This window comes from Falco rusticolus, chromosome 1, assembly GCF_015220075.1.
Source record: "Falco rusticolus isolate bFalRus1 chromosome 1, bFalRus1.pri, whole genome shotgun sequence".
Classification (NCBI taxonomy): Eukaryota; Metazoa; Chordata; class Aves; order Falconiformes; family Falconidae; genus Falco; species Falco rusticolus.
In genome coordinates, this window is record NC_051187.1 from 17,500,700 (window position 1) to 17,520,517 (window position 19,818).

At 42.2% G+C, this 19,818-nt stretch overlaps 1 protein-coding gene across 7 annotated transcripts; it reads left to right on the top strand.

Annotated features, from left to right (window-relative positions):
- Positions 1–123: 123 nt before the first annotated feature.
- On the top strand, positions 124–19,007 carry TUBD1 (tubulin delta 1). 7 transcript variants are annotated; one of them, XR_005101611.1, is made up of 10 exons: positions 127–333; positions 1,500–1,694; positions 2,294–2,441; positions 2,895–3,111; positions 3,655–3,886; positions 4,688–4,852; positions 5,555–5,695; positions 6,221–6,404; positions 7,410–8,139; positions 9,193–9,489. XR_005101611.1 is itself a non-coding variant. In XM_037371749.1 (9 exons), exons 2-9 carry the CDS (start codon positions 1,523–1,525, stop codon positions 7,510–7,512), a joined length of 1,362 nt encoding a protein of 453 aa, XP_037227646.1. In that variant the 5' UTR covers positions 127–333; positions 1,500–1,522; the 3' UTR covers positions 7,513–9,489. The 7 variants fall into 7 exon arrangements, 2 of the variants coding, with proteins under 2 accessions (XP_037227665.1, XP_037227646.1); XR_005101617.1 differs by having other exon boundaries at positions 127–264; XR_005101618.1 differs by having other exon boundaries at positions 305–325.
- Positions 19,008–19,818: the final 811 nt, after the last annotated feature.

Consider the following 19,818-nt stretch of genomic DNA (forward strand, 5'->3'; position numbering starts at 1 on the left):
CGCACGGCCCCTTCCGCCGGCGGCCCAAGCATGCGCGGCGGGGCCCCCGCCGGGAGACCAGGCGTCGGGCTGGGGCTGCGCCTGCGCCCTGCGCGCCCGCCTGCCTCGTTCCTGGCACAGAGCATGCGCGGAGCGCGCAGCGAGGCCTCCGGTCGGGCACATGCGCAGAGCCCTCGGTGAAGCTGGCAGGCCTGACCCTTGGACCCGGCCTGCCCGGCGCCCCGCTGCGCATGCGCAGAGCGGGCCGTTCGAAGGCGCGTCCGGGTACGGCAGGGGATCGTGGGGCCGGGCGGCTGCGCATGCGCCGCGGGCGCCTCAGCGCGGGGTGCGGAGGTCAGCCCCGAGGAGGGGCCGGCGGCCAGCGGGGCGCGGGCACCCGGGGGGGCCCGAGCGGGGAGAAAGGCTGGGGAGAGGGCGAGGTGGCCGAGCGACGGGAGGGCCGGGGGGCGGGAACATGGCGGCCTGAGGGGGCGGGAACATGGCGGTCTGAGGGGGCGGGCGGCCCTGGCCAGGCCCCGGCGGGGTTCGGGGGTGTCCCCGTGCGGGCTGGGGCTGGGGCTGCGGCACCGGAGGGGCGAGCGACATGACAGGCGCGGGGGTGTCGTACACGAGCCTTATCTGAAAACCATTGACATAATTTTCTGCGGTGAGGCGTAGCTGGCTCTGGCAGTAACACACGCCCCGGCCGGCCGCAGGCTGCGAGGGGCGGGCTGGCAGCAGCGCTGAAATCGTGCACAGGAATCAAAAATAGCTGCGAAATGCAGCAGGGTCTGGTGACGGGCACTGACGCTTGCCCAGGAATGCTGCTGCTACAGAAGGGCTGCAGCGCAGCTCGGCAGATAATGAGCAAATAGCAGCCCAGAATAATGAAGTGCGTTTAAAAAAAATTGACGTTGTTGCTGTAAAAGGAAACAAGTGAGAAACAGGAGCTACTGCAAAATGTTGAGTGGAGGAAAAAAAGTCAAAACATACCAGTACTGCGTCAAGCGCTCTGTGCTGGCAGCAAGGGTGATGCTCTAGGGAACCCTTTTGTCACCTCAGCAGATTTTGTCATCAGGCCCGCAGCAGTACAGCACTGGAAATCGGGTCGATTTTTGAACAGGCTTCATATTTCCAAAGGCATATGGCACGTTCTTATTATGCCTTTACAGCCTAATCCTGTAACTTTGTTTGAGTTACAATTATTTGTTTCTATCCTGCCTTACTAAGCAAAAGAAAGAAACAAAAGACATGGCTTGCTGTGTGGTGGGTTTCAGCTCCCTCCAGATGTATAGCAACGGTAAACGGATTGATTTCCTATAAACTGCCATCTGCATTCTTCTGATATTCAGGAGAAAGTGCTGACAGTCTGCTTTTCCCCAGAAACAGCCAGTGGCTCTAGGGTAGCCTTTTCCTTCTCACTAGAGGTTCTCAAAAAGTTGCAAAACTGATCTATTTGTCAGAATTTCTCCCCGCCCTATCTTTTCCACAGTTACTAAAGGCATACTTTTCTTTTTTAGGCTTAAATACAAAGTGAAGAAGAATGTCAATAGTCACAGTCCAGCTTGGTCAGTGTGGTAATCAGATTGGTCGGGAGGTGTTTAACACTATCTGCAGTGACGCCCGTGGTGCGCATGGGTTGTGTTCAAAGAAGGAGAATGAATCCTACCATGATACTTGCAAAGAGCGTTTTTTCTTTGAGGAGGAATCTGAAGGTACAGCATCTAAGTGTTTCCCACAGAGAGTCTTGGTTTCCAGTCTGGTACAGATAAGAGTACAGAAATAATACAAGTCTTTTACCTTCAGTTGAAGAATGAGTTTTACCTTTGGTCTTGAAGAATTGTCATAACTATCTTCCTTCATGACATTGCTAACAACCCCAGAAGCAAAATCAGTACAGAAAAAGTGTCTGAGACCACAGAGTGAGTCTGCCAGTAACACAGCTGGAAACAACATATATATATATACATCTATACACATAATCTTTCCTTCCAAACATCTGCATTTTCTACTGTAGATAAATCATAACACAGCGTAGGACCCAGAGTATCTGAATTTGGTGTTACCAAACGCATTAAGCGGTTGCTTTCCTGAAAGACTTACAGTATTTGAATTGGTCTCTGAAACAACCAGAAATCCAGGGCATTGCCAAGTCCTCCTTTCTGTACTTGCCTGTACTGTCCCATTTATAGCCTGGCTGACGTGCGTGGAAGGAATACAGTTTGGGCCGTGGTGCAAGTCCACCCATCTTACGTAAGCAAGTTCTAACATTGGCATTATCAAACATTATTCTCTTGTTTTCCTTCCTATCCAGTACCTGTTGCCCGGGCTGTGCTTGTTGACATGGAACCTAAAGTAATTGGCCAGACCTTATCAATGGCTGCCAGGTCTGGCTGCTGGAAATACGATGATCACTCACACTTCTGTCAGAAGCAAGGGTCTGGGAACAACTGGGCAAATGGGTACGGGCAATTGTTTTCAAGCTTCACTAAGGGAACTGTAGAGGCTAATGAGCTGTCTAGACACTCTAGGAATGGTACTGTTGCAGCTGTGCAAGGTACAGAGTACATTACATTAACTTGATTTATTTTTAAGTTAAAGTAGTAATATATATAGCAGCGAAATTTCTAAACTGCTTTTTGCAAGGTGGAATTGGTATTTACAGTGAAAATGTAAAATTACAATCAAGTGAATACATTTGGTTTAAGAATAGGAAACAATAGGGACAGTTTATAAGCAGGTGGCTTGCAAAATAGATGTCACCGCTGAGAATTGTTTACTGCAGATAGAATGGATGACACGATGCGAGGTGATGTAAATAATAAAAATAAAAGTATGCTTTATGAATAGCTTCACCATTTCTGCCTTTATTTTGATATAACCTGCCACATCTTGCTCTTTTGTTTGTTCAACAGTTATTCTGTTCATGGGCCTAGACACAAAGAAGCAATAATGAACCTGGTACAAAAAGAAGCAGAGAAATGTGATCGACTCAGTGGATTTTTCACAATAATGAGCATGGCCGGTGGTACAGGATCGGGCTTGGGAGCATTTGTGACCCAGTGCTTAAGAGACGCTTTTCCAACCTCATTTATACTGAACCATGTTATCTGGCCCTACGGCACTGGTGAGGTGAATGTCATATTTCCCAGAGATATTCTACAAATTTATAATCACTATTTACTTTTAAACCTAAAATATCTGCAACTGAAATAAACAAGAACAGAGGTACATTTTACTTTTAAAAAGTTAAATGTGACAGAAAGTAACACAGCTAGTGAATGGTTTGCCTAATATTTGGCACATGTCATTTCACAAAGAAAAAAGTGCTTTATAGTCAAAGTGCTAAAGTATAATGCAATTTCATGAGGAGCTTTTCTTCATGAGAAAATCTTCTGTTATGATAGCATCTCAGCATTATAATCGGTTCCCAGACAGATTTTATTCTAGCATGTTTGTATGAAGTGAGGTGGATAACATGGTTTTCACAGGTCTTGCTCTTTTTCCATTAAAAAGATCTGCTAGCTCCTGACCTCATTCTGCACTTTGGCAAATAAAATGAACCAATTCCTAAATCATAACTGAGGAAATGTCTAGCCAGAGGATTATAAACTAGAAAGAGATTAAGTTGGTTGGCTCTCATTTGTGTGTGGTTTTTTGTGTGTTTGTCTCCAGGTCATTGTTCAAAACTACAACTCTGTTTTGACTCTGTCACATCTGTACCAGTCATCAGATGCCCTTCTTGTTCATGAAAATGATGTCATCCACAAGATCTGTGCTCAGCTGATGAATATTAAACAGATCTCCTTCAGGGATGTAAATCAAGTCATTGCCCATCAGCTGGGGAGTGTTTTCCAGCCCACTTACGCAGGAGAAGGTGGCTTGCTTTATAGCAGAAACCCATTAGGTATCTAACTATAATATAGCTGCCTAATGCATTCTCACACACCTTTCTGTAATCATTTCAGGCTGTGAATATAAGTTCTTCAGTCTTCTTCCTCAAGTTTTCGGATACATCCCAAGTTTTAAGATAGGAAAAGTGAAGCAAAAGACTAAATCATAACTTCAATCCCAGTTTTGTAGCAGAGTCAAAAATAGATCCCCCAGCTTCTGGTTTCATTCTTTACTGAAAGAACCCTGTTTCTCCTTTTTCAAAAGATTACAGACACATTTCAGAGGAAATTTGTGCAGGACAGCAATTTTGGACCAAGTTTTACATTTCACATTAGGTTAGAAGTTTGTATGAACTGAAATGAAATCAGTGTTGTGTTTTGCCCAGGCAGAAGACAGGCTAGTATACAACTTAGTAGCAGCAAGCTGACCTTTGTATCTTTAAGGGAGTAGAGAAAGTTACCCATATTGCCAAGAGTTTTGCTTGTGAAATTAAAACTTTCATATTTGTCTATTGATCTTTTTAGTGGTGCATAGGGTCTTTGAGATTTTGAGCCAGACTATAAAGCAAGACAAGTCTAAATTACAAAGTAAGAGCTACTAATGTGCTTGTATAGAACTTGGTAGTACGCAGCAAGTTTGCATTACTTAGTCAGATGTGTGTCCATGTATTTGTCAAATTAAAACTTCATATAACCCACTTTTTCTTACCTTTACTTGCTAGGTCTTTGTAAAATTCCTCACTCTCTTCTCCTATTTTAGCTAGCCCAAGCAATATTTTTGTCAAACATGAGCAGCTGTTAATTTCTTCTTTCAGGAGACTTAATGGAGACGTTAGTTCCACATCCTGAATTCAAGATGTTGGGTCTTCGTAACATACCTCAGATGCCTGAAAACTCCCTCGCTTATAGCACATTCACTTGGCCCGGACTCATCAAACATTTAAGGCAGATGCTCATTGCGAATGCTAAAATGGAGGAAGGTAAAAAGCATTCATGCATCTTCCGTATCCATGACTCACTAAGCATTTATTTTTACAGATGAAATAAAGCTTATTGTTTTGTGGAGCTCACTGACTAGTTTTAGTCAGTTCAGAAGCGAGCTGCAGCCCTCAGACAGCAGGAATTTGCCCCTACATAGCCAGCTGCTCCTTTCACTATTCACTCAGCTGCCACAGCAGCTCCTGGCTTGCTCCCGTCTTTGCTCCCAGACATCTCAGTTAATTATAACTATTGAAAATGCGCAAAACAAATCAACAGTTCTTGGCCCTGCGCTTAATTTACATGATTCATTTGGAACATTCCTTGGATAGTTCATTCTGCTATGCTTTTTCTTTTTACACCTTCTACTAATAAAAAGCATGTTTAGCTCTTCCATATCATTTACATGGGGAATTCAGTGTAGTTTCCAGTTATGCAAAGAATGGGCAGGCAGATCACTAAGTATAGAAACAAGCATCCATTTTCTCTCACAAGGCTAGTGACCACCAGGCAAATACTGCTGGATTAGCACTGTTTTTCTCTGAGAATTGTGTAATTGCTGCTTAATTATCATGCAGAAGCTACAAACTAATACGATCTCAGCTTGGGGCACAATGTTGGTCACTAACTCTTCAGCTAGTCTGAATCCATATTGCATGAAACGTTAATTTGCTTTTGTATCTTTTTTGCCAAAAATCTCACAGGTATTGATTGGCAAGTACGACCACCACATCTAGGCTCCTCCATCCCCTCCGGCTGTTCCACAAACAAGCCGCTGCATTTCAATACTTCCATTGCCAACCTGGTTATCCTGCGAGGAAAAGATGTGCACAGCGTAGACTTAGGTAAGATGGAAAAACACAGTACCTCGGTGATTCTTGATTCACATCTCACTGTTTTCTTTACAACCATATCTGAGGAAAGTGAAAAAATCCAAGGCCATATATTTGACTACTAAGGTCAGTATTCCCTCTAGAAACATTTTAAAGTCCAAGGCCAAATTGTCTAATTGCTTAGGGCTGCTCTATGTACAACCAGCTTCTGTGTTCCCTGAAGCACTTCAGGGAAGGAGGAAGACACTGAAATCCACATATATGAGAGGATTCTTGGATGTATTGTCTGAAAATATATGTAGCTGCTTCTGGAATGATGAGCATAGCTTGCAGATGAAGTACTGATACAAGAGTAAGCTTCTACTTAATCTAATGAGTGTTTAAAACAGTTATATTTTCAACAGGCTGACCACTGCAGGTTTTTTTGAAGGCCTGAACTGATCTGCCAAGCATTGGTTAGGTCACACAGGACTACTGACGCCAAGATGTAGGACCTTGTAGCTTTACATTTGTTAAAAGGGCTGTATTCCGCTACAGGAAGTTTCTGGGATCCCTCGTTATATACATCATGGCTAAACCCTCAGGATGCTTTTCATGCATGGAAAACACCAAGAGCATTTAACAAGTATGAAAAGTCTGCTTCTTTGGTCAGCAATAGCCAGTTCCTGCTGAAACCTCTTGACAATGTTGTAGGAAAAGCTTGGAATATGTTTGCTTCCAAGTAAGTGAAAATAATTATGCCAATACTTCACTAATAACTGCCAGTATCTTCTTCAGTGGTAGCAAAATCATTGTGAATACAGCTTGCTCTTTCAGGAAAGTAAAGTAATGGTGAATTAGCATGGAGACTGTTCCCACACTTTAGGGGAAACATTTTTGTGCTTGAAACGTGATGGCAGGGGGAGGAACGCAGAACAGTGCTTACGTTCTGTGGCTAAGTGAGACCACACATTCTAGTGCTGTCAGTTTGGTTTCTCAGCTCCCCAAATCTAGTGCATTCCAGTGTGACCATTCTAAAAATAACATATAGAAACTCTTTTACTGATCCTATCATTTCTAAATGGTGTACAGACACAGTTCAGGAAAAAGGATCCTGCTCAATTCAGAAGCATATAGGGGATTTGCATGTTTACTAAGGCTCCTATGCTATTAGTTTGATTTTTCAATAGAACTAAGAAATCTAGAAAAGAATTGCCTCTTTACTGTGATCATCATGAAGCCAAGGTTATTCCATGTCACAGCAGATGTCTGCTAAACATGAGTTTCAAACATAGAAATTCTGCAATTAAAAGCCAAAAGAGGAAAACTGCTGCCACTAACTGTGCTCCTAGTTTTACCACCTGTTACAAAACCATCAGTGATGAGAAGCAAGCTGTCTTGCACACACAGGTTTAGGCTTTGCATCTCAAATCTAGAAATTACTTTTCTCATTTAATAATCACTTCTCTTTCCATTTCTCAGCCCAGTTTTGTTAGCTGCAATGTTGTTTCCTTAAGCAATACACAAAGTTATAAAACCTATTAGAAACAAGTCATGACTTACCAATAACATGAATTACAAAATGAGTTCAAAAGAGCACAGTAAAAACTAACCAGCATGGTTATTGGGTGGAAATCAATCATTGTTTGAAGTTTTTACAGTAACTATACAATCTGATTTCATGTGTCATAGTCTTCACTGATTTCTAATGTCTTACCCGTTTTCCAACTGTGACTTCAACACACAGAGCCTATATTCACCAGTATACTAAATACGGAATTGAAGAGGAAGATTTCCTGGACAGCTTCACAGCTCTGGAACAAGTTATTTCCAGTTACACCATCCTTTGATTATTTTTTTTTTTTTAAGTGGTCTGAAATAGAGCTTTCCTGAAAGAACCCAGCACTGGAAAACCTTCGATCAGCTTCCTGAAGTATATAAATCACTGGACTGTAGCTATTTTTCAGTCTTGTAAGCAGTGTGTGCATGTGGTAGAATAGTAAGAACTGAATATATTAATATGGACAGATATTATTCATATTTCCTATAATAAATAGCTTGCTTTTTAACACATTTGCTATGTACTGTAGCTACGTCTTCAAACATCATTTTTGGCCCTTGGATATTTTTCATAAACAATGTCTATACAGAAGGATTTTTCTCCAGGCTAAACTCCCAGCATCTAAACTATCACGAACTAATGTGTGATAAAAATTAAATCTCTGCTTGACTACAGTACTAAGGCATTCTTGATCCTCCAGTTGGAATTTTTCATTGTAACACTTTGCCCTACGAATGTTTCAATACTGATAAAAATGCCCAGTATCAGAATTCTTAATCCAAATTCCATTTGGGTATCATTCAAGGTACAATAGTGTGCCACCTGTTCCTGTAAAGCCAAGTAAGACTTAAATTTTATTTTAAGGACCTCAACTTTGACAAGATCGTGGAAGTTTTGAAGCAACTTTTAAAAAAAGGTATGAAGGGTTCTTAATTTTCTTGTCATCCTCAAATTATGTTAGGGATTATAATGAGTTATAGGCTTTGCTGGCCACTTCTCTGTGCTATGTTTTCAAGGGGTGTTACCCACCACTTGAAAAAAAAATATTCCCTATAGCACATCAGAGGTCTTGGCTATTTGTTATAGGGGAACTGTAGGTTTAAGCAAAACTTCAACTCTTGCTCTTGTTCCTACAAGTTAGAAGCAGGTAGGGGTTTTAATTAATTTAAACATATTTGGGAGGAGAATTGCTGGTAGATTTCAGTTGTAAGAGCCTGTAATATAATAAACACAGTAGACTGTATAATTGTAAAAGTCAGTTTAAAAAATAGGCTCTTTTCTTGCACAATTTTACCAGCCCCACAAGGTGGTGCCCCTGCGAAGCTGCAGTCGGCGAACACTCAGCTGCACCAGCTAGACGGGAAGGGGTGACTGCAGTAGCTTGTGGGGGCACAGACTGGATGCTGCATATAAAATAAAAGAGTACAGCAGAATTAAGGATTATGTTGGAACACCAAGCTTTCTGCTGCCTCTGTTAGCTCTTCACTTAATGGTAGGGAGAGCTTCTGGAATTCTTGCTGTTCTTCCCCTTATTCCACACTGTTCTCCCATAGAAATAATCTCACTCACTATTAAATAGGTATGTTAAAAAAAAAAAAGTTAAAACAATAAGTCTCAAGGACTTTTCCTTTGACAAATGGGCAAATCTTACAGTTTCCCTTTAGGTTTTAGTGCTGTTTTTAATGAAATAAAGGCCTTTTATTTCGGAACTTTTAACTACAAAGATGAGCATGTACATAGTATGATACTATAATACATCAAAGACGTTTGCATTATGACTAGCAATGCCCACATAGAAATCTTGCCCTGTCAGAAATACTGATTTAGATCTTAAATCATTAATGAATTATCAGTGGTGGATGCAAAAGTGATGTTGTAACTCTGCTAGGCTTCAGTTAGAGCACAGCAGACACTCTGTGCTACCCTTATTTCCTTGCCTAGTTTAATTTACCTTTTCACTTTTGTTCAGGCCAGGTACAGAAACACTAAAATCCCCCCTGGAGCCCCTGTTCTCAAAGCAGCTCTGGCACACGCCACCTGGAATAGCAAACAGACTTCCTGACAGGATTCAAGTGACTGTACGGTTGAATCTGAAGAAAATAAGGAAGTACTGAGGCCGAGTTCGTAATGGCTCAAATACACCCTTAGTAATGGCCAGTCACCAGCATGGTTGTGTCAATGCAGGTCTCAATGGATTCTGATAAATTTCACAAGCAATGTTAATGTCATGCCTTCTCCTGCCAAAAAAATAAAAGTTTCAACTGCCTGTTAGTAGTAGGGCAACCTTCAGCACACATTAGAGTTGAGTCTAGTCCTAGTTCATGCAGAAAAATCACCTGTGTAAATTAAGAGCTATATTGGTGCTTCAACAGCTAAATCATTCAATATACAGGGGAATGAGAATTGTTCACTGGGTGAGTGGGGAGAACACAAAAGGGAAGATGAGGGGAAAGCAGATTGGGTATATTTACCCAATAACTTACAAAAAAGACACTTGGCATTTATGGCAAAACATTTTGACAATATTCTTGCAGACCACAGTACATAATCCAACAACTCGGTCTGGTTTGCTTTGTTTTCACTCAGCTCTGCCAATTCCTGTTTTAGGAACTCTCTCTCAAAAGAGGAAGGCACAACAAACATAGTTCAGCTACACAGCCATGCTTCCAGCCCTATACTGCTCAGTAAAATGGGAGTTGTTTGGAAGTTCAAAACTACATATAACTGTGGTTACAGAATATAATTTGTGATATTTAATTTTTTTTTCCCCCCACTAAATCACTTTCTGGCAGCTCAGAGCTCGGGCCTGTTCTGATCACAAGGGCTTTTCTGGTGGTGTGTTTTTTTCAGTTTCAACCATTGTCTTTAACTTGGGTATTTTCACAGAAGAAACTGGGGGAAAGATTGCACAAGAAGTTAAGATAAACAGCACAGGCAATTCAAGTTTGAAAGGAACAAAGGGTCAGGAAGGGAGACAGTATGGTAGGTTCTCCCTCTTTCAAAAGTCACAGGATGTTTAGCAACATAGAAATTATTTTCCCTAGCGTTCTAAACAAATAACAGACTGAGAACTTCTACCACTATCAGAAATGAGAATAGGTAACTCCATATCTGAAAAAATAACCAAGTCCCAGGAATGCATACTCTTTCTTGGTGTTCCACAGGACACGTAATAGATTTTTAAAAAGCTAAGGACAGCTACAGCTAGGTCCTCTCAGAAACAAGGAAGCGAGCAATGGGTTATTACACTGCTCTATCAGTAGGTAACTTTATTGCAGAAATAACCTTACGTTATCTCTATTTACAATTCTGAGCATGAAGCAAATACAGCAGGCGCTTATTGCGCCTATGAATGACATAGACCCGTTTATTCATTCTTTATACAAGAACATTTATTATTTATGGCTTAAAGAGGTGAATATAAAAGTGTACCTGTTGCATTAGCTGTTATAATCCCTTATATTGCTTTGGAGAAGAGATTGACAGGAATTATTTCAGGCATCTCTAGGCTTCTTCCTGTTAGTGTTTTTCACTGCTGACCTCAGTTCTAAAATTCTCACACCCTTTCCCAAACCAAGCCTTCATTTTTTGATCTATGGCTGGATTCCTCTGTGGTTTGTTTTTTTTTCCCCAGGATGTGAAGAGGGTCAAAGTGACAGGAAGTGAACAGCTGTTATCAAATATTCATCCCCTACAGTTATATTAGAAGGTGGAGTAGTCATTTTCTATTTTATTGATAAAACCAATTATGTAAATAGTCAGAGCCTGGAAGAAGGCCTTTATTTCATTAGAAATTAAAATGAATGAGGTAGTTCAAAGGTCAGCACAAGCCAGTGGCTCACTGAGGCAGGAACAAGGCCAGTGAGTGGCCTTGACCCAGCTGGTTTTAGGCAAACTACCCACAGGATGTCCATAAACCAAGGAACAATGCCTCAAATCTCACTATTGTTTTTTGTAATGGACAGGTGCAGCTCACTTGGAAGTTGATTCAAGGACTAACTATAGCAGACACTAAATGAATAGGTAACTTGTATTTGGCCAGAAACAAAAATAAAAAAAACAGGATCAAACCAACCTGTTACAAATACTTTAAAGATAGTAACTGTTGGACAAGCGACAGGGCACTAATGTAGTTACAGAGACAATTTATTTGGACTTAAGTATATACCGGTGCTTACAAGGTCAGACTGACGACCAGTACAGAAAGGACAGAATCTTAATGTAAATGTGTAAGGGGTTTTCAAGAGGATCACCTGCACAGACTTACCAGACTGAAACAGCTGGTTTAAGGACAAAAAAAATCTGGTTTCCACAACAACCAGGATTTTCTCAATAAGAAAGAAGGAAGTTACATTCAGATTACCAGCTGATACACTACCAGGAAACATTAAGGTACAAAAGGATATCGAATGAATAATGCGCTTCCCTCTGCATTTGTTAATAAATTTAGCATAGATAAATGTTATGAAATGAGGGACCAAACATCCAAAAGGAAATACTCTCAGATGTCAAAGTGTACTTTAAAGAAATCTGGATTTTGCTGGACACCGCTCTAAAAACTGCGCAAGAGTCATCGGGAATGTGATTTATGGCTCTGATATGGTACAAAACACTTCCAGAAGGACTGGAGCGGCTGCCTTTCCTCCCCTGCTTTCAAGGCAGCTCAGACCAGGCTTTACCGAGGCAGCAAATTCCAGTGTGGGCTTCCTCCTCAAGCCTCCTGCCTCGCTTCCCACCCCACCTCTGCCCACGCTCCAGAAGCACAGCCTGGACACTCAGCTTGAACTCGCCTGGATGTAGAGCTGATAATCCTGAATTTTAACTACAGAGCCTTTCCGGCTCTTTCAGTCAAACTCCAAGTTCACAATGGTCCCTTCTGATTTCACATTGTATGAATCCTCTCCCTCTAGACAGCCACTTCCCCTCTGCCCGGGTGGGGTAATGAGTCACCCACCTCCGTGAATCAGCAGAACCTGCTTAACCCTTTCCCAGAAGCGCAAACAGCTGCAGAGGGTGGTGGTTCTGCCAGCCACAGAGAGCACGCTGGCAAAGGTGAAGGCAGGCCGCGAGAAAAGATCAGAGAAGCTGCTTCTGCTCATTAGAAAACTTAAAGGGAGTTTTTAGAGGTATACGTGTGTTCCGTGATAGAGATCGTGGCAGGAGTCTAAACCGTAGCCCCATGGTTCACACAAACCTGAAGGATTCTAAACAGTGACTTCTAAGAGAGTCTGGTGGTATTAAACAAAAGGCACAGGCTCCTGTACTTCTTGGTGTGAATCAGGTCGCAGAAACCTAGTCTGTTAGTCTTAAAAGGAAAATTTAAAAAAATATGGAATGTTACACTATAAGATAGAAAAATAAGTAAAATGAGGACACCCTCTAAGCCAGGATTCCTATTTTAAAAGTAAGAGCAGTAAGCACAGAAACTAGTTATAGTAAGCCTCTGTTTAATACCAAAAAAGACAGAATAAACACTGCTGGAGCTTCAGTAAGCTATAAGCTTTTGTTTCACTAGTTACACGTGATGAGAAATAAATACCATCTCATATGGTGCATTTGCATTTAAATGGGTGTGTTCTGCAAAAATGATTATTGCACATATTTGGTTACATGTTCAATGTAATGTTTATTTAAAGGCTCACAAAAACACACTTCAGTTGCCTGAGAGTGGTGTAATTGTGGTCAGATGGCATGATTTAATTTGAACTTTTGCCCAGCAGTCTCCAATATGTAATAATCATTTACAGGAGCATGTAAGCAGAACACCACTGAAGGAGCCAAATGGAAAGCAGCCTTATCCCAAACGCTGAAGGTGTAATAAAATACTGACTCTGTACTTGGCTGGCAAGGGCGGCCGTAGCTGTTTGTTATAATATCCTCAATAAGTATGGTGAGAGCTGGGCAAGAGTTCAGAGCTACTGCTCTCCAGATGGCGCAGAACAATGCCAAGGTCAAGAATACATATTTCCATGTAAGACTGCTCGCTGCTGGCTGGTGTACGACGTTTCTGCCACTTGCAAAGAAAACACTGGGAGGTTTCCTCCCCGCCCCACTTTGGGCAACTTCAGCCTGTATTATTACCTGATCAGGTCATCTCGTCAGCAGTTGTATTTATGTAGTTATCTGACATTGTAAACTAGCACTTTCTCCTTCCTAGAGTGAATTTTGGTGAAGAAACCTAATGCAACTGATCGCTGAAAACATAAATTTGGCACCTGATGAACAAAAATCCCATTAAATACTCTTCTCCCAAGGAGAAAGCTTCCGTTCCCTCCCTACCAGACATGAACTCAGGTTTCCACGTTATTTTCATCTATGATTTAGACAGGCTTCTCCACAAAGCCAGTATTTTCACAGCGCGATATTTTTATATAAAAAATAGATGCAAACCTAGTGTGTGCTGCAAAAGGGGAGCTTATTCTTCAATGACAACGTAAAGGAAACCTGAACTTGCCGCAGTACATGCGGGGTCCGGTTCAAGCTGAACAGAAACTCCAGTCAACGGGCCTGAACTTGTCCAAAAATGGCTAAGCACCGCGGACAGCCAGGGCTGCAAGGACTGCACTGCGAGGAGGGACACCAGCGACAGTTTTAAGCTAGGATTCCCAGGATCAGCTCTGCCAAACAACACCTAAAACACTGCCCCTGTTCACCTAATTGGAAGGATCCCCTCTCAGTCGCCTGGGAAATCTATTGCCAAAGGGTAGCCCAGGAGATTCCCACACTTCACCTAAAAACACGGGGCTCCTCCTAGGCCACTGTAACAATTCTAGTTCATAGTTGAATAGTGCATAGTGCATAGATGAATACTGCAGTGGGATTTCCCACATGGTGGTTGTGCACATGCAGAAATGTTTAAAACAGGTTTATGTAGAAGTTAAAGGAGGCAACAGAATTAAAACCACCAATTGCATCAATGCAAATCTAGTAGAAATATTGCTTAGCAATTTTATTTCCATTATTTTGAACTTAACTACTGGCTTCAGGCATCTTACAAGTTTCTCTCTTCCTTGCTGCTCCCCACCTAGAGTCTTGCGCAATACACGTGGAAGCATGTGACTGTATGTCACAAGAGGTCAGCTGAACTGAGGTGAGACATAAAAATCAAGGAATCTGAGAAATGAAATCTGTTATGAAAATAGCCTGAACATTGCAGCTCTAGAGAACAGCTGCAGCAACAAGAGGCACCAAGAGAAGACTCGTTTCTGAACAGACCAGAGGGATTCTGTGACCGTGGCTAGATTGGTACAGTGCTGTAAATCTAAATGTGTGTTTTCTCTTCACGCAGGCCCAGTTTCATTCAGAGACAAAGGAAATGCGGAGCACACAAACCTTTTTCAAGCCTTTTCAACAGATGGGAAGAGCCTCAGAACATGCAGTCTCAGGAAAGACACTGTCTATTAGAACTCACATGGTTTCTACACGTACATGTAAGCCTTGAACAAAGTATTGACGTGGTTTAGTTAGAAGCAGCTTCTGCAAAAGAACTGCCAGTTTCTTTCCTGACAATATGGAAGGAAAACAGAGGTACCGCAAGGTCATTGTGTGCAGATAGAACACGCTCTGGGAAATACAACCAGTGTCTTAAAGAATTTCTTAACTTCATCAAATGGCTGGAGGCAGAGTTTAACCTCCTCAGGCACCCCTGGGCACTGGAGGTGCTTGTGCTCAAGCAGGTTAGAGCTCTGGCTGACAACTTCCCCAAAGCCACTCCACCTTCCAGGGAGAAGCCTTTAATCCTTAGAAATGTCATACAGATCAGCTGGGACCCAAGTAAGGGGACAGGCGGCTACCTACAGGTCCATGTCCTCGGTCAGAACTGTGGTCACAACCTTGTGTAAAGCCAGGCTGACGAACACTTCAGTGTAGTTCGTACGGAGATATCTTTGAGATAAGCAGCTAAAGGGCACACTACCAAGGCCACAAGGAAACAGAAAGTTCTAACCACCTCTCATGAGGAGGCAGAATCAGACCTGTGTGGCCTGCTCTGTCACATTAGGATTAAAAAAACCCAAACAAAAGCCAACCAACCCCCAAACCCCGTGGATTGTTCCTTAAGTACGTGTACTGCACAGCCAGCCCTTCCCTCGCAGGATCCCTCAAGCAGCAACAGCACAGCAGTCACCAAAACCACCAACTTGTCCTTTTTACTAGGACCAAAAAGCAGTTTCTGAGGCCATGGGGGAAGGGTGCGGCTTGCAGGGCAGTCATCAGGGCAGGGAACAATGCACCGAGCTGACAAGTCCTATCTCTTGCCTTTCATCCGGAAATAGCAGCTAGTTTCCTTATTACCAGCTGCCTGGGCAACTCATTTAAGCTTCTCGGGGAACCAGAAGAACAATTAAGCTGGCAGCAACTCCCTTGAAACAGGGAGGATGCAGCACGCTTACCCATATCTGAACAGCTCATCAAATGAGGTTTAAAGAAAGTTGACCTTTGATTTAATGCTAATGTAGTCAATGCTTTTTGAATCATTCTGTAAGTGAATAATAAAAATAATTTTAAAAATCCTCTAGCACAATAAAGGCCAGTGCTAAAGGCAAACTAAAACAAAGCCTGGTCCATTTAACAGGTTTGTATGTGCACGTTTGCTTTACCACAACTGAGCTCAGCAGTGAATGGGCTGAGTAACTTCAGAGCTCAACAGCCTCTCTGCACTGTAACTTCAGCACAGAGCAACAGTCAACTTTTATGAGCAAAACACCATTTTGCTGAATTCCTGACACATGCCAAAAGGCCTGTCACAGATTGCCGGGCTCTTCCCGCCTACCTGTACCTGAGAGCCAGAGGGCTTTTGGACATTTGATGACAGTTCCTGCAGTTGCGTTCCTTTCACTCTTCTGACAAGTGACCCAGGTTGTCCCAGCCGCTCCCACTCATGCCACTGCCCCAGCATCACTCCGCTGCCTTTTATGAAAGCCCAGTGGGTGCATCAATAAGCAAGCGAAACAGATAAAGAAAGAAATGCCAGTATTTCATGGCATCAATTAGACACTTGGATTAGGGAAGTCACAGCAAGCTCCAAGAGTTTTTCAGTGTAATCCTTTTAAAAACGAGTTTGCAAGAGCATATGCAAATATTTACCCTCGATCTAGTTCTGAACGCGTTAGCTGGGTGTTTCACAGGGAGGACGATTGCTTCACTCCCCGTTTCCTGAAGAGGCTATGGCAATCCACCACAGCTTCAGCAATTAAACCCTCCCGGGGATCAGCCTGCTCTTAGCCAGGGGTGACAGCCCAGCAGGCAGCCCTCCCTGGCTCTTGCTCGCCCACTTTCACACTGTACTTAGTGCTGCAACCTGGAGAAGGCTGGACCAAGTCCTTACTGCTTTTTCTTCTTCTACTCCAAAAAAACACCCCACCCCCTGAACCCCTGCAAAAAAACCCCAAACCACCCCAAACCCAGAAATTTACAGAAACCCCCTAGAATTTTAAATCTCAGAAGAGCAATTTCAATTAACTTACTTATAACTACATTCAACCTTTTAACTACTGATTACAAAGTATTTTTTAACCATGTGCTTCAAAGAAAAACTGAATTACTTGTACCTGCAAGGAACGCACCCAATCACCACTTATTTTTACACCTGCAATCAATTTTTTTTTTCACTAATATTTATATTTGTGCTTGATAATCAGGGAAACAGCCACAGAATTTGTGCTTGCAATTAGCACTGCCTGGAGCGAGCAGGAGGCTGGTTCTAACAAATTCAATAATGAAACCCAAAAGCACAGCAGGGAAGGACTTTCTGGAACAGCATTAAGCCACCTTCGGATATTAATGACAAGTGTCCTTCAGCATGAACAGGCAGCTGGGTGATTTCAGAGGGAGCTGCTTTAAGAAACACGGTGTGACATGGGGTGGAGGCAAGAAGCTCCAGAGAGGGGCAGCAGGAGGTTCCGATGGTTTGGATGGAGCCGAGGCAAGTGTGGAACAGGATGATTCAACCCGACAGGGCCAGTGCCAGCCTCACAGCTCAGCCTGGCACAGAGCACTGCGACCTTTTTAGCTTTGCTTACATCAACACAATTCCTGCCCTGATGGGGAACATCACACCTGCCACGGAGAGGGGCACACCAGTGCACTTACATCTCAGATGGCCTTCCAAGGCACATGTCACAGGCCAGGCAACAAGTAGTGAATTAAGAGGATTAGCTGCAACCCTACCTGACCTCAGCCCTGATGGGCTTCTCTGAATTTGTAGGCTGGAAATACAGCCAAGTTTGTTTTGCTTCCGATTTACGCTGCACCTGGGGAAGTGGAGCTTTAGCCATGTTCCACAGTTGATGAGACAAACCAAAAATCTCTATCACCTCCAAGTCGTATTTGATCTTTAACCAAACATTACTTGTTGTTACAAGGGCTGTTACTTCCCTGTGATTTTCAGTAATTCCAAGAAAAAACCAAGATACTTTATTCGGTGTCTAAACTACAAGAAGAATCAGCTAAAAATAGTGATCTATGCTAAGACTGTTTCTTTTGCAACAGAGCTTGCTTTGGATTTTTCTCTAACACACTTTATAGATGACTGGCAGCTTCCAATGTGTAACTGAAAATATGAACAACAAAAGGAAACTCTGGATTAAGGCAGCAGAAGTGCTAAAGGCTCTGGGTCTTTCTTTGAAGCTAGAAAATGCAACAGCACAAAATGTGCATCTTCCAGATTCACACTCACTGCAAAATGCCTGGGACTAAAGCCTAACCACCAAGCTCCATATACAGAAATTGAAACAGAAACTGAAACAATCCAGCTGAAATAAACACCGGGAAACAGTTATTTTTTTGTTTATTTAAGCAAACATAAAACTATCCATTTGCAAATCTCATCAAGTTTGCATAACTTTCATTTCTATTATTTTTACCTTTTGCCAAGTCTTACTATCTCCCAGCGGCTGAACAGGTAGAAGCAAGCAGAATGACCAGTCCCTTCTTTAAATAGTGTTAGAAAGCTTCAAAATAAAGCACAGCTTATTGGAATGGACACATACAATCATGAGTTGCAGAACAATAGAGATATATTTCACACTATATGTGTCTACATATATTGAAATAGAACTGGGAGAAAGCTTTCAATTTGTCTCGTGGTTTTTCAGCAGGCAAGGAGGCATCATTGTAAGGAGCCTGCTAAAGCATTCAGCAACGTGTAGTTTATTGGCTCAAGCTCTAGGAAGAAGGTTTTTTTTCTTATTAATTCTTGTTACAGTCTCCTCATTTCAATCTCACAGCATACGGGGACTTCAACAGGACATAAATGTCACTGACTCTCACAAAAGGCTTTAAGACACCACCAGAACTGTATGAAGTAAATACCAGTGTCCCTCAGGTGAATGGCAGATCTGAGGAAAAACCACTGCCACTAGAACCGGGGAAAGTGGCAAACAGCTCTTTCACTAATCCAAGTATCCTGAAGAAAAACAAAGCAGCTATGAACTGCTGATGTGATCTCTGACAAGGTGCAGAACTAAAGTTTCAGTAGACTGAAAAAAGCAAAGCAGCAAACGCTGCTGTAATCTTTTTGAACGTGTATTGTATTAGAACAAGTTCTTTGCTAAGTTATTTTCAAAGACCACATTTAGGCCAAAGAGTAAAAAAGCTGCTAGGGCCAAGAGTTAAGAAATACTGTTCATCTTTTAAAAACCAACAGGGGCAAATGAATGGCCTCTGTGCTTTTAACAATCTCATACTACCTCCCAGCACTCAGACTTATCAGTATTTCAGCAGCACTGCTGAGAGGAGTCCATACTAAAAAAGCCTCCCCATTCATTCGGTAACATTGTTTGAAGTTATATATGAAGCATACAAGAGAAACGTTACAAACCTCACACACGACTGAGATGAAACTTTAAAAGATGTTTCTTATGTAGACAGCTGCACTGCATGACTTCTGAACTCATTTCCATCTAAACTGAAAAACATTTATATGCTGTTGATGTTCAATGAAAACAGTTGGAGATGGATGAGCAAACGGTCAGATGAAAGATACCAAAATGTCAGACAGCCTACCGACTGTTGTTGCCATGAGATCCAACAGTCAACATCAGTCTGATAAGCTATCCGACAGGATGGTACAGCCATGGAGATGTCACGACGGTTGGCAACACAAGAGGACATTCAGGCAGGATTGAACAAAATATATATTCTCACACCTTGCCCTAACCTGACGCAGGGATAAATCTTCACCTCAGCAAGAGCATGATCTAACCTACTTTGTGCACATATGCCACCTTTTGATGACACTAACTGAAAGTTAAATTAATTCTTGTGACTTATCCCTAGGATAAAAATAAACAATAGTTCTAAAATTATTACAGTAGTCACACATATACAGTAGCAGTGGACTGGATACCTACTTACTGAAGAGGGAAAAGATCCAGTGTAATATCAGTCATGTTTATGTACAGTAGAACTGGAACACATCGATTCATAACACTGTTTTTAAAATACCTGACTTGAAAAGCCTAAGGTTAAGGTTCTCTGAAGTTCTCTGCATCATTGCTGGGTTTAACATCAAATCTGGTTTCAGCTGGAATCTTTATTGTAATTGGAATATTTACTATAACCTCTCTTCTTCATTGCCCACGGTGCTGTGCTCAGT